The 21,099-nt window shown below is 44.3% G+C and overlaps 1 protein-coding gene across 1 annotated transcript in view; it reads right to left on the bottom strand.

Moving 5' to 3' along the window:
- Positions 1–4,809: 4,809 nt before the first annotated feature.
- SLC39A12 (solute carrier family 39 member 12) overlaps positions 4,810–21,099 on the bottom strand; it is a 142,719-nt gene continuing 126,429 nt past the window's right edge. The window contains exons 8-12 of the mRNA XM_073677468.1: positions 16,336–16,443; positions 14,962–15,040; positions 11,596–11,754; positions 8,301–8,488; positions 4,810–4,949 (exon numbers count right to left, since the gene is read on the bottom strand). Of these exons, the coding sequence (XP_073533569.1) occupies positions 4,821–4,949; positions 8,301–8,488; positions 11,596–11,754; positions 14,962–15,040; positions 16,336–16,443 (663 nt within the window). The 3' untranslated portion in view covers positions 4,810–4,820. The remainder of the gene's footprint in view (positions 4,950–8,300; positions 8,489–11,595; positions 11,755–14,961; positions 15,041–16,335; positions 16,444–21,099) is intronic.

The following is a 21,099-nucleotide window of genomic DNA, read 5'->3' as shown; positions in this document are numbered from 1 at the left end:
GCATACTGGACAGGGCGTCCGCGTTGGTATTGGAGCGTCCTGTCCGGTATTTGATTGTGAACTCGTAGTTGGACAGACGGGCCATCCATCTCTGCTCTAGGGCACCGAGTCTTGCTGTGTCCAGGTGTGTCAACGGGTTGTTATCCGTGTACACGACGAACCGGGAAGAAGCGAGGTAGTGCTTAAAGCGTTCGGTGACTGCCCACACCACTGCCAGGAACTCTAGCTTAAATGAGCTGTAATTCTCAGGGTTTCTCTCGGTGGGTCGCAGTTTTCGGCAGGCGTAAGCGATTACTCGTTCTTTCCCCTGCTGGATCTGGGACAGCACGGCTCCTAGCCCGATGTTACTTGCGTCGGTGTAGAGGATAAAGGGCTGGCTGTAATCCGGGTACGCCAGGATTTCATCCCCCGTGAGGGCCATCTTCAGCTGGCGGAAGGACTCCTCTTCCAACTTCTCCCATCTGAAGGGCGGCTTCTGGTTCTTGGCCTTCCGGGACTGGCCTATCAGGAGGTCCTGCATAGGAGCTGCCTTTTTGGTGAAACCGGGGATGAACCTGCGGTAGTAGCCTACCAACCCGAGGAACTGCCGCACTTCCTTTACACTGGAGGGACTTGGCCATTCCTTAATTGCGGTGATCTTATCAGGGTCGGGAGCCACTCCGTCAGCGCTCACCACGTGTCCCAGGTACTGCACCTTTGGTTTCAGGAGGTGACACTTGGAGGGTTTCACCTTTAGGCCGTAGCTTGCCAGAGCTTCGAACACTTCCGCCAGGTGTTTCAGGTGGTCCTCATAAGTCTTAGAATATACGATGACATCGTCCAGGTACAACAGGACCGTCTCGAAGTTTCTATGGCCCAGACAGCACTCCATTAATCGTTGGAAGGTTCCTGGTGCGTTGCAGAGTCCGAACGGCATGCAGGTAAACTCACTAAGTCCCATCGGGGTGGTGAATGCGGTCTTCTCCCAGTCCGCCTCTGCTACAGGAACCTGCCAGTACCCACTAGTGAGATCCAAGGTAGAGAAGAAGTTAGCAGATCTTAAAGCAGCCAAAGACTCCTCTATCCTTGGTAAGGGGTACGCATCCTTGTGTGTGATACGGTTGATTTTCCGGTAATCTACACACATCCTCATGGTGTTGTCTTTCTTTTTGACTAAGACTAGTGGAGCTGCCCAGGGGCTACAGCTATCCCTGATCACCCCAGCCTCCTTCATGTCTCTAAGCATCCCCTTGGCGTGTTGGTAGTGTGCAGGGGGTACGGGTCGATACCTCTCTTTTATGGGAGGATGGTCTCCCGTGGGGATGTGGTGTTCTACCCCCTTGACTCGCCCGAAGTCTAACGGGTGTTTACTAAACACTCTCTTGTACTCTTGAACCACCCGATAGACTCCCTGTTTCTGATGTGAGGGAGTGGAGTCAGTACCCAAATGTAGTTGCTGACACCAGTCCTCCATTGTTTTCTTAGAGCCGTTACCTTCCTCCGGGTGAGATGGAGGCAATGGTTCCACAGATTGTATAGCATTTTGGTTAATGGTATATAATTTGGCTAGCGTGGCATACCGGGGCAGGTACACTTCCCTCTTCCCTATATTGATTATGCGAACGGGCACCCTCCCATGGCGCACATTAACCACCCCCCGTGCTGTCAAGATGGTGGGCCTACTGTCTGAGTAAACTGGTTCTACCATTGCCTGGTAATCTCTACCTCTCAGACCAATAGCTGCCCGGCACCAAATCATCATTTCACTTTTTGGGGGCATGGCAATAGGGAAAGGGTCACACATTCTCACGCTACCAATCTCACCGCCGGAGAGTTCCACCTGTTGCCGTCGCATCAGTGCCCGGATCTCTATTTGGAGCACTCGCTGCTCGCCGGAGCTGGCGTTCTTGGCAACCTGCTGTAAAAGGAAAATCACCTCTGCAAGACAATTTTCAATTACATTAGTTCCTAGAGTTATCTTTGGGTGACTCTCGTGTTTGTCAATGTCTACAATGATCAGTCCCTGTGCTGCCAGTTCAACTCTACCAATTTTAATGGTCACCTCTTTAAATCCGATCTGTGGCACGGGCTGACCATTGCTGGCGATGATACTCAAGTCGTCGTCAGGGTAGCGGGTAATATCCGAGTCATTCCAGTACTGCTTGAAGAGCACGTACGGAATGGTGGTGACCTGTGACCCGGTGTCCAGTAGGGCACTCATAGGAATGCCATCCAGTACCACAGGCAAGACTGGACGTCCTCCCACATATTTGTCGCGCCAGTTTGATGGGCCTGATGATCTTTTTCCTAGGGGTTGGCCCTCTACCCTAGGTTGTGCCAGTTTAAAGGACAGTACCTTGCCATATGTCCGGGTTGATTACAGCGGCGGCAGATGGGTCGTCCGTCCTCGTTGTATCGGTCACTGGGTCTTCCTCTGGCCGGTGGGGTCCTCCTTGGTCGACGCCACGGGATGTCCTCCGGTCCGGATGCCAGCTGGATCTTCCCTGGAGTGGAAACCTGTAAAGACTGCACAGTTCGGGTTAGCGCAGCAACGCTTTTAGCTAGCTCTTGGACCTGATGGTGCAGGTCGGGAGCCGAGTCATTGTTCAAAGCCTGCGCATCAGCTCCTACAGGCCCTGCCGACAAGGGCGCCGCCTCCTGGTGGTAGGTGGTAGTGGGGCGTCTGTGGGTCACAACGCCACCTGGTGCCGGTTCTCGGAGCACCCGGATGGCTCTGTCCTTGAACTGTGCAAATCCCAGATGAGGGTCCTGTAAGGCCATTGCCCGCAACTGGGTTCGGTGGGCATTGCAATATAAACCCTCTATAAATTGTTCAGTTAACAGCCTGTCCTCGTCTCCCACGCCGTCAGGGTCGGTCTGCTTAATGGCTCTCAGGGCCTCTTGTAGGTTCAGGGCATAGTCCCTTATACTCTCATGTGCCCGCTGTTTGCACCCGTAGAATCTAAGCTTGATCTCGGCTGAGGTGCGGGTATCAAAGGTGTCCCTCAGCCGGGTTAGTATCCCTGCGACAGTCCTCCCCCCAGGTGGCCAGGACTTTACCTCCCTTTGGGCTGCCCCGGTTAATTGGGCCACCAGGATGCTTTCTTTTTGCTCTTCTGTGAGGGGGTACACCTGGAAGAGGCTATCCAGTTTTTCTCTAAAGTCCTGCAGGGTATGTGACTCCCCTGAGTACTGGGGTAGCCAGGCTGCCCCCGGGATATAGGGCATGGTGAAAGGCATGACCGCAACAGCGGTGGCGCTGGCGGGGGTTGGAGCGGTGAAGCTCTCCTCCGTATCCGACATCCTTCTCTCCCCTAGTGGACCGTGGCCTACCTTGCGATGATCCTCTTCCGTAGGCCGCGGCTCCGCAGTGGATCGTCAGGGTTGAGGACCTTCCGTCGCGCTCCTGTGACGTCGGCGTCTGCTGGGCTCCTTCCAGGACCTTACGCAACGTCCGGACGTGAGGCGGGGCTTCAGTTCTCGCGCGTTTTAGGAGTCCACGCCCCTCTTCTTCCCGCGCGGCGTCCTCAAGATGGCGTCCAATGGCGGGAAAACTCCACGGATGGCGGGAAGAAGGCCGAAGATGGCGCCGGATGGCGGGAAAACTCCACCGATGGCGGGAAGAAAGCGGAAGATGGCGCCGGATGGCGGGAATCTTCACCACGGGTAAGTTTTCACAGTCTTTTTCAGGCACGCAGTACCCGGTGGTTGCGGGCACGAGATCCTGCCGACTACGCCAAAAGTTGACGCGCCCCTGGGCCTGTGTCGCGCTGCGTTGCGCACGTGGGTGCTTACCCGGAGCCGGATCTGTTGAGGGTTGTAGTCTCGTGGCGGTGATCCGGTCCGTGCCCAGGGAGTCGGACTAAGTGGCGCTGTTTTAGCGGTAGATGTTGGACGACTACGCCACCCGTTGAGTGCAGCCAGGGAGCTGCTGCTGCAGGGCAGACCGCTGAGGCCGGTGGTAGGATTGTGCAGCGTGATAGTATAACCCCCAACGGGAGGGGTATGGCCTCAGGGCAGCCGACGTGGATGATGGGGGTAGCAGGAACCACTCGGAGACGGTACTGTGTAGTTCAGGGTCTTTACTGGTGACAAAGATAGACCCTCCCGGAGTACTGGCTAGCGATTGGGGCCTGGTCAGTCCTTGAGCAGATGGGATCTCTCCTGGCCAGGCGGAGTTGTAGGCCTCCCAAACTAACGATACTCTTCTGGCTACCTTGCTAGAGGCGGGTATAAGTAGCCCACGTCCCTGAGTGTACCGTGTGGTGCTCACCCGTATGGCCGGTGACTCGGGGCCTTCGGGTTTCTGGGCCAGAGGACCTGCAATCCCCTGCCGGTCGGTTTCTGCTGCTGGATAGGAGTTAGTCCCCACAGCCTCGGACTCCGGGTCCGGTGATAACTTCTCAGTCAGGGCGAGCTCTGCAGCTGCCAGCCCCTGACTCCTGTAACACTGCTCCCACAGAGCTCCTGTTGTTTCTTCCTATATTTGCTTCTTTTCTCTGCTTCTTCTCTACTCACTCACCCTGCCTCAGCCCTAGGTTTATATAGGGGAAGTTCTTCCCCTCCCAGGACTGGGCAGGAGGTTTGGCATGCATAGGATCCCTGACCAAGAGACCTCCCACCTGCTCTCAGACATAACATTGCTGTTACTGTGGAAAACCAGACCCCTGGGGTGCCACAATATAACTTATTAAATTCATGTGTCTTCTATTTAAACAAAACAATAAGGACAAAAAACAACTTATAGATATTATAGGTCAGACATTGTTCTTAATACATAAAATCTTACTACATGGTCTGGAAAAAAAGCAATACAGTATAATAAAATGGTAACATCAATGTTATAGTTTAATTTTATGTTCATATATTGCTAATAGCAGCAGGCACAGCCATCCAAGGAGAAGGCCTAGATTTTGCAGGAAAAACATCAACCAAGGTCTCTGCGTCTGAATGTGAGTCATTTCGGGTAACTGCAAAAAATCAGATAAATATTAATAACACTATATCGAGAATGGAGATGGGGTTTCTATTAAGAAGATAATAGATAGATATGTAGATAGATATAATTGATAGATGATAGATAGATAGATATAAATGATAAATAGATAGATATGAGATAGATATATCTATCCCATGTCTATCTATCTCATATTTATATCTATCTATCTATCTATCTATCTATCTATCTATCTATCTATCTATCTATCTATCTATCTATCTATCTATCCCATATCAATCTATCTATATATCTATCTATCTCATATCTATTTCTCTATCTATATATCTATCTCATATCTATCTATCATCTATCTACAGTACAGACCAAAAGTTTGGACACACCTTCTCATTTAAAGATTTTTCTGTATTTTCATGACTATGAAAATTGTACATTCACACTGAAGGCATCAAAACTATGAATTAACACATGTGGAATTATATACTTAACAAAAAAGTGTGAAACAACTGAAAATATGTCTTATATTCTAGGTTCTTCAAAGTAGCCACCTTTTGCTTTGATGACTGCTTTGCACACTCTTGCCATTCTCTTGATGAGCTTCAAGAGGAAGTCACCGGAAATGGTCTTCCAACAATCTTGAAGGAGTTCCCAGAGATGATTAGCACTTGTTGGCCCTTTTGCCTTCACTCTGCGGTCCAGCTCACCCCAAACCATCTCGATTGGGTTCAGGTCTGGTGACTGTGGAGAGCAAAGCACAGATTTCCACTGGTCTAATGTCCATTCCATGTGTTCTTTAGCCCAAACAAGTCTTCTGCTTGTTGCCTGTCCTTAGCAGTGGTTTCCTAGCAGCCATTTTACCATGAAGGCCTGCTGCACAAAGTCTCCTCTTAACAGTTGTTGAAGAGATGTGTCTGCTGCTAGAACTCTGTGTGGCATTGACCTGGTCTCTAATCTGAGCTGCTGTTAACCTGCGATTTCTGAGGCTGGTGACTCGGATAAACTTATCCTCAGAAGCAGAGGAGACTCTTGGTCTTCCTTTTCTGGGGCGGTCCTCATGTGAGCCAGCTTCTTTGTAGCGCTTGATGGTTTTTGCAACTGCACTTGGGGACACTTTCAAAGTTTTCCCAATTTTTCACACTGACTGACCTTCATTTCTTAAAGTAATGATGGCCACTCGTTTTTCTTTACTTAGCTGCTTTTTTCTTGCCATAATACAAATTCAAACAGTCTTTTCAGTAGGACTATCAGCTGTGTATCCACCAGACTTCTGCACAACACAACTGATGGTCCCAACCCCATTTATAAGCCAAGAAATCCCACTTATTAAACCTGACATGGCACACCTGTGAAGTGAAAACCATTTCCGGTGACTACCTCTTGAAGCTCAACAAGAGAATGCCAAGAGTGTGCAAAGCAGTCATCAAAGCAAAAGGTGGCTACTTTGAAGAACGTAGAATATAAGACATATTTTCAGTTTTTTCACACTTTTTTGTTAAGTATATAATTCCACATGTGTTAATTCATAGTTTTGATGCCTTCAGTGTGAATGTACAATTTTTCATAGTCATGAAAATACAGAAAAATCTTTAAATGAGAAGGTGTGTCCAAACTTTTGGTCTGTACTGTATCATCTATCATATATATCTATCCCATGTCTATCTATCTAACGGATAGATAGATAGATATGGGATAGATAGATAATAGATGGATAGATAGATAATATATAGATGATAGATAGATATGAGATAGATAGAGAAATAGATATCAGATAGATATATAATAGATAGATATGAGATAGATATATAGATAGATAGATAAATAGATATGGGATAGATTGTCACGGGTGTGTCAGAGGTGACAGACAGTCACCCTGCAGTGGGTTACTGGAGATCTCTACATTTGGCATTGCAGACAGTTTCTTAGATAAGAGGCTGTCTTTAGGTCCGAGCGGCTACCTCTCTCTTGCTAATTAGCTCTCTGGCCTGGGTGTATATATACCTGGTGTGTCTGAGAGGGAGTCGCCGGCTATATCCATTTCTACTTGTGAAGCTTAGCAGGAGCAGTACTTCGTCCTCTCTGGAGCTTGAGGTTGTGTGCTTATTTGGAGTCCATCTAAAGCTAAGCCATTTCTCCTGTTTTGTCCACCCTTGTTGTCTATACAGTTTAGTGGAGGTTGATTAGTGCTCATCTCCTTCCATCCCTAGCCGTAGTCATAAGCCAGGGAGAGTAGGGCGAGGCATGCGTGCGGCGATTGCTGAGGAGGCAATATAGGATTGATAGTTGAGACAGGGTGACGCTAGACCAGACTAGGAGGTCTCCATTTCCCCCCTTTCCCTAGTGTCTGGGCTCACTTTCCCTTTTCCCTCTGTGTTGCACTAAGTCTTCCCCACACCTGGCGTGACATAGATAGATAGATAGATAGATGGATAGATATGGGATAGATAGAGGGATATATAGATATGAGATAGATGGATAGATAGATATATATGAGATAGATAGCAGTAAAATGACAGCCACAATAGGACTAGGATCTTGTAACGAAGCTGCAGCAAGTCTGATGTTGTTTCAGCATGACACAAGACTGTGGATCCATCTGACGATTATCATATTTCTGACATTAAACTAGAAAGAAATTTTCCAGATGGGTTTTTGTTTAATCTTTCGACTCATGTGTCAATTCCATCTAATGATAGATGTTTTGAGGTTTTTATATCGAGATGATTCAAGAAGGGTCGGACGCATTATGAAACATTTTGCATTAGTTTATATGAAGCACTCATATTATGTTATCTTATTAAATGCCAGCCAACTCGAGTCAGCAACTGGAGGAGGCAGCAAAGACACCATCGATTAGTTGCAGGTTTTGCGCAAAGTCAACTTCTTATAGCAAAAAATAAGTTGAGGTTTATAGTTATCCAAAAACAAGTTTGTGTGAGGCGTACACTGATCATGATGACTGAATAACAGGAACACGATCCTCTGTGCACATTACATGCAAGTCATCCGAAGCCACCAATTTCCAGCCAGATCGACTGACCATCTCATGTGCTTGGCGTTTTCCGACCCTTTGGGGAAGGGGGAGTGAGAAGCATCGAGGAAGAGGAAAGGGTATGATTATCCATTCCACAAATCCATTTGTTTAAAGAGATTAGGGGCTAACAGAGATGTCTGGCAGTATACTTCTTCTGCTCATTCAAAACACATGAACGTTCGGTGCAGATAAGTAATCATTTGCATGGAGTGGTGGCCCTGTCATTTTATTCTTGTGATGATCGGGGATCACAGCGATCAGACCACTACAAGACAGCACTTTTCTGTGTATATGAGGGTGATGAAGTGATATAGCACTGTAGTAATCACTCACCATCTCCACTAGTGACAGATACAGGAACATTCCTGCGGTGATAGCAAATATCCAGATCTGTACATCGGGGTTGCTGGACACTGAGAGGCCAATGTAGAGACCAGCGAAGGCTGTTAATGCACTGATAAAGTTCATGAGAAAGGCAATTTTTGCTGTAAGTCCAGTATTCAGTAACACTGCAAAATCTCCTGTAAGATAAAAAAAAGTTTTTTTTTTCCTTAAAGGGAGTCTTTTAACACAAAATTACTTTTGAAACCAAGCACAGGCTCTCGGTGCACCCTCAGCACAGTTGAGCAGATTAGTGTACCTCCACACCTACTTGTTTTCCATCGATCTTCATCTTTCTCTGACTCTGTAAAGCGAAATGAAGAAAGAGGAGGGCGAAGATAGTTGGAAAACAAGAAGGTGTGAATGAGCACTGAACTGTTTAAACAGACACAAGACTTAAAAGGGTGTTCTCAAGTTTGAACGTTATCTCCTATCCAAAGAATAGGGGATATGCTTCCGATTGTTGCAGGTCTGATGGCCGATCCCGAGAACCGGGGCTCTGAAAAGCCCCTGCTCATTGGAGCGGAGGTCAATAATGCGCACTGCCTCGCCATTCATTTTTATTAGGAGTGCCGAAGATCAGCCAAATAATGTGCTTGGCGATATTCGGCACTCCCATTAAGAATTAATGGAGCGGTAGTGCGCATGATCGATCTTTGCTCCATTCAGCGCTTTTCCTGGTTCTCTGGATTAATGGGGGCCATGGTGGTCTGACAGACAAACGATCAGGAAGTTGTCCCCTATCCCGTAGATAGAGGATAACTTTTAAACTTGAGAACACTCATTTAAATGACTGTATGGATAACATAGCAGACACCATCCACATCAATCCTAGATGGAGAGATGGCGCCTGCAGGCAGAGAGGATGCGCTGAGTATGGTCTGGAGACTCCCTTCAGACCACTTGGTGTCGATTAGCTTATAGCACTCAGAAAATATCAAGCTTCATATTAGATTTATGTGGGACAGCACAGGTTGTATAGAAAGATAGTAGAGTAAGAAAGAGGTTATTGTGTTCAGGCTTGCCAAATCTTACAGAGTTTGGTAGCTCTCATGAGAACTCATTGAAAAGCTATGGTCACAACACCGTGTCTTCTCTCACTCGAGAGAATCAGGCCAATTATGCTAATCACACTCTGATCAGAGTTTGATCACAGTGCGATTTTTTCAAAAAATGGAGGAAATGCAAAAAAAATCTCCATCCATGTTTTCCATGCACTCATTGACTAGCAAGGCCAAGTGTGATCTGAATATAAGACGCAAATCGTGCATGCTGAGATTGTTTACTTGGACAGACTCTGTCCGAGGAAAAAAATCAGACATGTGCACAGACCCATAGAATAACAATGGTCTGAGGGCGATCAGAACTTTTGTCGGATAGCACTAGGACCGAAAATACGGTTGTCTACACGAGCCCAAACAAAGAACTGTTGAGGGGTATGATTAAGCAGGATGGACACAGGGAGTGGATTTTACTTTTTATGTAGCTATGAATTTGGCTATTTGATATTATGTATGAACCGCCTAAATTTATGTATGGAATGACTATATTTATGAAGAGTATAAATAAAAGAACACTCCAGCAAGTCTTGGAGATTTTTGAAATCACAAGCTGAGCATTTCTTTTTCTATTACCGCTTATGTGGTGGTAATCTTGTCTATATCACTGTGTGCACATTCCATTTTATCTCTGTATGCGTCTATTCTACAGTATTATTGTCTCTTTGCATTTGAAAATTATTAAAGAAAACTATTTTTTATAACGTATGAAGTTGTGTTTATGTCGCGCCCCCGGGGCTGTGGGGTACTTTGCAGCACGGGCCTTTAGATACTTGGGGGGTATGGATATCATGGTGGCTGGCCCGGTCCGTGACCCAGGGCGGACAACTGAAAAGAGGGGAATGTATATTGGGATAATAGGTTTGTAAATGTTCGTAACGCCACCTGCGGTATCTGGTAATGGATTACCAGCGCTGCGAAAGTCCGCTGAGGCAGATGTTAGGGGCAGCTTCGATGGGACGGCTCCCCGCAGGTGGAGCAGGCCTCAGGGCAGTGTAATAGTGTAGATGGATAATGGTGCAGGGGAGAGACGGCAAGACGGTCCCGGAGGAAGGACGGACACTCACACGGGGGTAAGCTTCATTACCTTTACTGATGATGCTGCAGGTACGGTCCAGGGTACTCCAGGAGAAGGGCGCATTTCTGGACTCTCCCCAGTGAGCGGGTATAGGGCCTCCTGATCTGTTGCTTATTTTCCCTAAGCTTCTGGCCTGCCTGGAGCTGGGCCTAGCTTGGTTGCTCTCTCTCTCTCTGCACCTGCTGACCTGGTGGTAGGGCCTTCTCTTTGGATTTCACTCTCCCTGGACGCTGGGACCTCTGTGACTCCTGGCTCTGGTACTACAATCAGCAATAGGTGAGCCTGGGACCTGTAGTTCTCCAGGGGTTCCGGTGGTTCCTACTGGGTATAAGGAGTCCCTGTAGGCGCGAACACGGTGTCCGGTATATAAATCGGGGTGAGCTTACTATGCTCCTCTGCTCCCTTAGTTCCACTCTCCTTTTCTCCTCGCCGTCGACCACACTCGGGGCCCTCACTACTTGGCAGCTGGCGTGCTGCGTCTTCACAGCTCTCTGAGCGTCGGCACACTCTCTGCTCACTCAGAGCTGTGTTCCTATCTGAACACTAAACTGTGACTAATCTGAGCTGCCTAGCTCCACCTTCCCTATATATGTCCCTAGCGGGCTCCCTCTGCTGGTCTGAGGTGGTAGGGTGGAGGTGTGTGAATGTGTTGAGAGCCTATTGTGGAGAAGTCCATCCATGCACCCCTCTGGGATCTGTGGCACGAGTGCGCAGCAGGGCGCCACATTTACTCTAAGAATTTCTATTACCATAATTTTAGGAGAATAATGGCCAATTAGTATCTTGGCTGTATTGTAAGGTATGAATGGACTTTTTTTTAGTGGGAGAGAGGTAAGGTGCACTGTGTGTCAAAATTTTAGCAAAAATGTTTTGACTCAAAGTAAGCAAATAATAGGAGGTGTAAAAAAGTAAAAATGCACAAAATTTACTAATCAGCAGGAGCCACTTAAGACTATCTTGTCTAAGTTTACACTTAGTAAATATTAGGCACTTTTATCTTCCTGAGTGTGTCCTGTGGTTTACTAGTGTACTCGCTCTACATGAGTTACTACATTATTCCTTACAATCACAAATGTAACTACAATACATATCAGTGATTTGAAGTACATACCCATTTCATGGGGGATTTCATGACATAGAATTGCAATAGTTGTTGCCACGCCTGTTTCGGTTGAAGATGAAAATGCAGATCCTATAACCATGCCATCAGCAAAGTTATGCAGACTGTCTCCAACCAAGATCATTATTGCTAACAAGGTTATTCCTTTATCTAAAAAAGAAAAAAAAAGTATAAAAGATAATTTTTGCCATCATGTTTATTGCTTAATTGTTTCACATTAGTCAATATATGTAATCTTTATACTGGTTTTAAGGGTATGTGCCCACGGTCCAGACGCTGCGGAAGAGCTGCCTGCGGCTTCCGCTCATTTTATGCAAATGAGCGGCCAACATTTTTTTTTCACAAGCAGACTTTCCCCATAGAGGTTAGGTCTATGGGGAAAGCCCGCATGCAGACCCGCAGAAGAAACTGACATCCTGCGGTTTGGAAAGACGCGCCGCATGTCAGTATCCGCAGGTGCCCAGAAATGCATAGTGGACATGGGATTTCTACAAATCCCATCCACTATGCTGCAACATCTGGCCGCTGTGGGTTTGATGCTGCATAAGTCCGCAGGATCAAAAACCCGCAGCGGTCCGGATCGTCTGCACACACCCTAAAGAGGTTGGCTAGCAGATAAAAACTATTTTTTAAAAAGGCTCAGACTGTTATAAAAAAAAAATACTGTCACTAACCTTCACCGATTTTTCGCAGCTCCCATTCTGATGCTTATCTACTCCCTACTCGTCTCTACTCAACCTGGTTCTCGATACACCAGAAATGCCTGGAAATTCCTGCTCAGCCAATCAATGGCTGAGGAAAGTCATCACTATAGACAGCAATTGGTTGTATCAGTGACTAGCAGGGACCAGGTAAGCATTGAAACACTGCTGCGGGAATTGGTGCTGGTAATTATTTATTCCTTTCTTATTTTATACCAGTCTGAATAAAATATTTTTTATCCCCTCAATATCCCCTTTATTTTCTCTTTTTTATTATGGTCTTTAAGGAGTTATTCCTTTCTTTAGAAGTTATCACCTATCCATAGGATAAGCGATAAGTTGCTGATTAGTGGAGGTTCGTTCTCTGGCACTCCCACAGATTAGGAGACCAGGCTTTGTAGTGCTCCATCTGAATGGACAACTGGACAGGCATGTGCACCAATGCTCCATCCATTCTCCAATAGAATTCCAGAAGAAACGGAAAGCTGTATATTCTGCTGCCTCTGGCAGCCCTATAGTGAATGAATGGAGCGGTTGTCAAGTGCAGCCACCGGTTCATTTAGATGGGGCATATCAGATCTCAATTCTCGGGATTGATGGTGGTTCCAGCAAGTTGAATTCTGTCACAGGTGTGTCAGGTTCGACAGACAGTCATTCTGGATCCGGCTGTAGAAGGTCGCTGCACTTGGCCTTGCAGACACCTTCTTGATCCTTTCATCATCCCTCCCTCTCTAGAACCCAGCGGTGATCTCCACCTTCTGCTGCTAATTAACACACCCTTTCTGGATCTTTAAATACACTCTGTTTCTCCAGAGAGTTGCTGGTGATAGAGTTAATGCCTCTGTTCAGGTCTGGAATTCTAGCTGTTGGCTAGATTCTCCTTGGAGTTTCTTTGTGGATTGTAGTCGTGATCTCTCTGGTGTCTTCTCAAAGCTAAGTGTATCCCCTTGTCTGTTTCCCTGGTTCATCTTTAGTTGCAGTGGGGCTGACTAGTGCTTACCCCTCCCCCTCCCTACCTAGGGCCTAGCTCCAGGGTCAGCCAGGACTAAGGTATCCTGCTTGGCGATAGGTGCGGAACCTATTTAGGGACGATAGGGGAGTCAGGGCGTTGTTAGATCTGCTTAGGGGGTCTCCATTCCCCCTTTCCCTAGTTGCTGGGCTTCCCCCCTTTTCCCGTCATCGTACACTGGGTTCTTCCCATGCCTAGCCTAACAAATTCCCAGTAATGACTAAGTTTTCTTCTATCACATGGATAGGTGCTAACTTCTAAAGTAATTCTTTTTAATTATTTTTTCGTTAAGTACAATGACATTTTATTATAATTTTTGTCTCCTAGGGTTACTTCTGGCTCTCATTAGTGTTCTCCTGAATATTATATCTTGTCTGCCTCTAATGTTTCCATATGTGATCCTTTGGCATTCCAAACATTGACTCATTTTTGCCTGCCCAAACTATTTGGCACTAATTGACAACCTTGTTAGCCCTTGATACTCATCTTCTGTCTAAATTGCGTATGTGTGGCACGATTGTGATTTGCTTAGCTCCAATCATCTAAAATGGGCATAAAATTTTACACACTGTAGAACATTACATCAGCCAGAGAAAGATCAAATGACTTTTCACCTCACATAGTATAGCTGTCACGGGTGTGTCAGATGTGACAGACAGTCACCCTACAGTTGGTTGCAGAAGATCTCTTCGGTTGGCATTACAGACACCTTCTTGAATCTGTCTCACTCTAGGACCCAGTGGCTACCTCCCTCCTGCTAATTGACACCCAGGCCTGGGTGTTTAAATACTTTCTGTTTGCAGCATGGTGGTGCCGGTGATATTCACATGTTTCCTTGTGAAGGCTTGGAGCTGTTGCAGTCGACTTACTTCCTCCCCGGTGCTAGGAGGACGTTTAGTGTAATCTCTCTGAAGTCGGCTCAAGCTAAGCTACTTTTCCCCGTGTGTGTCTCCCTTGTTGTCTTTAGTTGTTAGTGGGGACTGACTACTGATCATTCCCCCTTCCCTTTCCAGGGCCTAGTGCTAGGGAAATACAGGGCTTAGGTTCCTGTGCGGCGATTGGTGAGGAACCAATATAGGGACGATATCAGGGTGATATCAGATCAGCCTAGAAAGTCTCCACTCCCCCTTACCCTAGCGTCTGGGCTCCCTTCCCCTCTTCCCTTCTTGTTGCACTTAGTCTTTCCCATACCTTGCGTGACAATAGCACAGCCAATAAAGGAATACTATCATAGCCAGTGTAAAAGCAGAAGCAGGAAATGCAGCAGCTGTCTTATAATGAATCTGGATAGTGAGAGGACGTCACTGCTCAGAAACAGAGATAGGGAGAGAAAGCCATAAAACACTGAAGAAACTGTACAAATAGTGTGTGACAGCACAGCAGTGAAGGTTACTGTGTAAGGAAAAGAAAATAGTATCATACAAATTTTTCATTGGCTTTGGAGCACTTTCAAATGATCACAAATTGACTAGCCGTCAATTGAATTACATGGGAAAATTTGGTAAATCTGACAAATTTGAATTTTAAAAGATTTATTCATCCAGAGTAACTATCGACACTTTAACAAGACTTGTGTGCCAATTATAACTGGTTAATGTTTCTTTTTCTTTACATAGGATTTAATATTTCTATCTCCAATGTACTTACGTTTCTTTCTAACTCTGAGATTGACTGGATTAATATCTGCTATCACACCATCTGTAGGTTCGCAGTCTTCTGGACTCCTCTATAAAAATAATCGTGAGAAATGTAATGTAAATTAAAAGATCACAAAAAATAAAGTTGTAAAATGCACATCTACCATATAACTAGTATTTATTATTTTAAACTTCATTATTTTACTATGGGTGCAGTGTTACATAGATATAATTAGGATTTTTAAAAGACTCATTCAATAGATGTGAACATTGCGTACTTTTAGCATTTAGTTTCTCCATGTAATGCTCTGTTCCTCATGATTTTTGGTCATTATGTAAGGTTTTTACCCATCAATGCAATTTGAAGTAAAACATTACATACTAAAAATATAATTTAAAACAGAACTATTAAAATGGAAAAATAAATAATAACATGACATTACATATGAATCATTACGATTTCTTCATATGTATAAGGTCCATTCGACTCATACAAAAGTCATACTTTACTAAGTCTAAAAATTATAGCAGTAGCCCGTATCCAAGAGGAATTAATATAAATGTGTCTTTTTGAACTTAAAAGTGCATTTAGAAGACCGATTTCAGCCTGTTAAAGAGCACTGATTAATAGTAAGTTTAGGGCAGCATCTCACCACATATAAATTGATATGTAGGTAGTGGTTGCAAGTATGCCAAAAAGAGAATGTCTTGGCCGGCTCTGGATGTGTCCCCAATAAATCCCAATTTATTTTGGATCTTTTGAAATTTGTACTGTACAATAATTATTTTTTATTTGAAGATAATTTTTATTTACAGTGCCGTGGTACCGCCATGTGCTCTAATGTAACACCAACTTACGCTAATATCTACATGGCAGCCATGGAGGATAATTTCATCTACACTTATTCATATTGAATGCACATTCGGTGCTGGCTGAGATATATTGATGACATATTTGTTATTTGGACAGGTACTGAGGAACTACTTTCTGAATTCCATAGTACATTAAATCACATATATTCAGAACTGCAATTCACTATAACATATTCCAGTAGTGAGCTGCAGTTTCTGGATACAATTATTTACATTGAAGACGTGCAGTTCTATACGGACATTTTCTCCAAGTCAACTAACTGTAATTGTCTGTTGGATTTTTAGGAATAATCATCCCAGAACCATGACGAACAAAAGTGTAACAATGTTTTGAACTTTTGACTTTCAAACTCCATATCTCACCATCCACTACTGCTTCGAACTATTATTTTGCTGAATTTGCGCAGAGGTGAATATATGCTATGAACTTTACCATATACTGTAAATTAAAACAATCACAGTTACTTATTGACATCAGGATTATGTGGCTCCTTCACATCTCAAGACTTACGAGCTGAATAGTAGATGTTGATTTGGCTTTCCTTGACTGATCATTCAAGTGGGATTCCAGTGGGAGGTCGTGGGAATGTGTTAGGTGGCCATTCACTAGTGATAGTCCCTGCATAAAATATTGGAATATGATTAGAAAATTGTGAAACATGTAATTATTCTAGCTCAAAGAATGTGTACAATGATGGAAAAAAATCGTACTAGATCAGTTCCGGTAACCAGAAAAAAAGTAAAGTTTTGTGTATTTAACATCTAAAATATTTAAACCAAGGGCGTACATAAAATCATGGGGACCTATAGCAAGGGTTAATATTGGGCCCCCCAATGTAACTCCATCAGGTTCTTGCAAACACATCACATTGGGCCAATAGTAATGATAGAGGATCCCTCTTGACTACGTAGATGCCATGGTCGCTGTTCACCACAACAACCACAGTGGTTATGCTGCTTCAGTTAGAAATAGTTTCAATTAGAGCATCTGCTGGGTATGGAGTGGTCTTGGCACATGAGTCTACTCCATGTCATGCCTTCCAACATCTACCATATGTATACACAGTGATGTCAGGGGAAGTGAGAGGACACCATGCTCACGAACTTACGAGCCACTAGCAGCTTCATATTGTGCTGCTATTGGTTTATTTATATCCCCTTAGGTACCTTGGCATGCATAAAGGCCTCCGCACATATTAGATAGCTGTCTGGCAAACAATCATTTGGCCAACAGCTCTCTCCCCACCCTCATAGGCATTCCTGTGTCCTCTATGAGAGAGACACACCAAGACCCTTCTGACAGCAGTTTATGTCAGAATTGGCCATTCAATAATTCAATAGGCGGGATCATTTTCTCCCCCAACATCATTTGTAAGGGCAGAGTTGGGAGACCCTGATACACATTAGACTGTAGGATGATTTCACCAGCATCAACAGGTTGTTTTTTTAAAGTAAGATCATGATAGACATAGATATATACACTGTGTGCAGAATTATTAGGCAAGTTGTATTTTAGAGGATTATTTTTATTATTGATCAACAACTATGTTCTCAATCAACCCCAAAGACTCATAAATATCCAAGCTTAATATTTTTGGAAGTTGGAGTGGGTTTTTTTTAGATTTGGCTATCTTAGGAGGATATCTGTGCAGGTAACTATTACTGTGCAGAATTATTAGGCAACCTAATAAAAACCAAATATAATCCCATCTCACTTGTTTATTTTCACCAGGTAAACCAATATCAGTGCACAAAATTTAGAAATAAACATTTCTGACATGCAAAAACAAAACCCCCAAAAATTAGTGATCAATATAGCCACCTTTCCTTATGATGACACTCAATAGCCTTTCATTCATAGATTCTGTCAGTTGCTTGATCTGTTTTCGATCAACATTGCATGCAGCAGCCACCACAGCCTCCCAGACACTGTTCCGAGAGGTGTACTGTTTTCCCTCCCTGTAGATCTCACATTTTATGATGGACCTCAGGTTCTCTATGGGGTTCAGGTGTTCAGATCAGGTGAACAAGGGGGCCATGTCATTATTTTTTCTTCTTTTAGACCCTTACTGGCCAGCCAGTGGAGTAGTTAGATGCATGTGATGGAGCATTGTCCTGCATGAAAATCATGTTTTTCTTGAACGATACCGACTTCTTCCTGTACCACTGCTTGAAGAAGTTGTCTTCCAGAAACTGGCAGTAGGTCTGGGAGTTGAGCTTCACTCCATCCTCAACCCGAAAATGTCCCACAAGTTCATCTTTAATAATACCAGCCCATACCAGTACCCCACCTCCACCTTGCTGGTGTCTGAGTTGGAGTGGAGCTCTCTGCCCTTTACTGATCCAGCCTCTGGCCCATCCATCTGGCCCATCAAGAGTAACTCTCATTTCATCAGTCCATAAAACCTTTGAAAAATCAGTCTTAAGATATTTATTGGCCCATTCTTGACGTTTTATCTTATGTTTCTTGTTCAAAGGTGGTCATTTTTCAGCCTTCCTTACCTTGGCCATGTCCCTGAGTATCGCACACCTTGTGCTTTTAGATACTCCAGTAACGCTGCTCTGAAATATGGCAAAACTGGTGGCGAATGGCATCTTGGCAGCTTCACGCTTGATTTTCCTCAATTCATGGGCAGTTATTTTGTGCCTTTTTTGGCCAACACGCTTCTTGTGACCCTGTTGACTCTTTGCCATGAAACGCTTGGTTATTCCGTGATCACGCTTCAAAAGTTTGGAAATTTCAAGACTGCTGCATCCCTCCGCAAGACATCTCACAATTTTGGACTTTTCAGAGCCAGTCAAATCTCTCTTCTGACCCATTTTGCCAAAGGAAAGGAAGTTGCCTAATAATTAAGCACACCTTATATAGAGTGTTGATGTCATTAGTCAACACCCCTCTTCATTACAGAGATGCACATCACCAGATTTACTTAATTGATAGTTGGCTCTCACGCCTATGCAGCTTGGAGTAGGACAACATGTATAAAAAGTATCATGTGATCAAAATACTTATTTGCCTAATAATTCTGCACACAGTGTGTATGTATATGTGTATATATATATATATATATATATATATATATATAAAGTACAGACCAAAAGTTTGGACACACCTTCTCATTTAAAGATTTTTCTGTATTTTCATGACTATGAAAATTGTACATTCACACTGAAGGCATCAAAACTATGAATTAACACATGTGGAATTTTATACTTAAAAAAAAAGTGTGAAAGAACTGAAAATATGTCTTATATTCTAGGTTCTTCAAAGTAGCCACCTTTTGCTTTGATGACTGCTTTGCACACTCTTGCCATTCTCTTGATGAGCTTCAAGAGGTAGTCACCGGAAATGGTTTTCACTTCACAGGTGTGCCCTGTCAGGTTTAATAAGTGGGATTTCTTGCCTTATAAATGGGGTTGGGACCATCAGTTGTGTTGTGCAGAAGTCTGGTAGATACACAGCTGATAGTCCTACTGAATAGACTGTTAGAATTTGTATTATGGCAAGAAAAAAGCAGCTAAGAAAAGAAAAACGAGTGGCCATCATTACTTTAAGAAATGAAGGTCAGTCAGTGCGAAAAATTGGGCAAACTTTGAAAGTTTCACCAAGTGCAGTTGCAAAAACCATCAAGCGCTACAAAGAAACTGGCTCAAATGAGGACCCCCCCAGGAAAAGAAGACCAAGAGTCACCTCTGCTTTTGAGGATACGTTTTTCCGAGTCACCAGCCTCAGAAATCGCAGGTTAACAGCAGCTCAGATTAGAGACCAGGTCAATGCCACACAGAGTTCTAGCAGCAGACACATCTCTATAACAACTGTTAAGATGAGACTTTGTGCAGCAGGCCTTCATGGTAAAATTGCTGCTAGGAAACCACTTCTAAGGACAGGCAACAAGCAGAAGAGACTTGTTTGGGCTAAAGAACACAAGGACTGGACATTAGACCAGTGGAAATCTGTGCTTTGGTCTGATGAGTCCAAATTTGAGATCTTTGGTTCCAACCACCGTGTCTTTGTGTGACGCAGAAAAGGTGAACGGATGGACTCTACATGCCTGGTTCCCACCGTGAAGCATGGAGGAGGAGGTGTGAAGGTGTGGGGGTGCTTTACTGGTGACACTGTTGGGGATTTATTCCAAATTGAAGGCATACTGAACCAGCATGGCTACCACAGCATCTTTCAGCGGCATGCTATTCCATCCGGTTTGCGTTTAGTTGGACCATCATTAAATTTTCAACAGGACAGTGACCCCAAACACACCTCCAGGCTGTGTAAGGGCTATTTGACGAAGAAGGAGAGTGATGGGGTGCTACGCCAGATGACCTGGCCTCCACAGTCAACAGACCTGAACCCAATCGAGATGGTTTGGGGTGAGCTGGACCGCAGAGTGAAGGCAAAAGGGCCAACAAGTGCTAAGCATCTCTGGGAACTCCTTCAAGATTGTTGGAAGACCATTTCCGGTCACTACCTCTTGAAGCTCATCAAGAGAATGCCAAGAGTGTGCAAAGCAGTCATCAAAGCAAAAGGTGGCTACTTCGAAGAACCTAGAATATAAGACATATTTTCAGTTGTTTCACACTTTTTTGTTAAGTATATAATTCCACATGTGTTAATTCATAGTTTTGATGCCTTCAGTGTGAATGTACAATTTTCATAGTCATGAAAATACAGAAAAATCTTTAAATGAGAAGGTGTGCCCAAACTTTTGGTCTGTACTGTATATAAAACATTTAAAAAAATACATGTAACAGAAAAACCTGATTAAAACAATAGGTTGCTATCTGATAACAGATTCCCTTTAAGACTGCTGGTGAATCTATTCTGTATTTTTCTGTGTTGTAGGATAGCCTGGATTGCTTTACACTTAAGAACATGTTGGTTCAGGATAAATCCGGAGTACAGGAATTTCACTGTGTAGTAATGTTTAGTTCTAGAATCTGGAATTTAAACAAACCACAAGAGCCCTCAATTATGTCTAAGCCACCACTTTTCTATGAAGTTCTTCTGCAGCCTAATGTTCTATTATACTTCTATTTCTGAACATACAGTGATTCAAAAATACTCTGATCAGATTGATAGGCCTGCTCCACTCTGCAGCATGACATTAATAGGTGGAGCATTCCTAAATTGAAGCCAGTTATCAATGTAGGCTTTAAATAGAAGCTACACATCAAAAGCACAAATTCCTTGGCTCCATACGTAAACAGCTTCAGGTTCTTCTGATGATGAGCAGACTGAATACACTTGTTTATGCTGAGCAAAGTTCTTCAAGTTGAG

Source organism: Phyllobates terribilis, unplaced genomic scaffold (assembly GCF_046119375.1).
Source record: "Phyllobates terribilis strain yellow unplaced genomic scaffold, ASM4611937v1 Scaffold_4__5_contigs__length_816908805, whole genome shotgun sequence".
NCBI lineage: Eukaryota > Metazoa > Chordata > Amphibia > Anura > Dendrobatidae > Phyllobates > Phyllobates terribilis.
The sequence above is the reverse complement of the archived record's forward strand: the minus strand, read 5'-3'. Positions and strand labels throughout refer to the sequence as shown.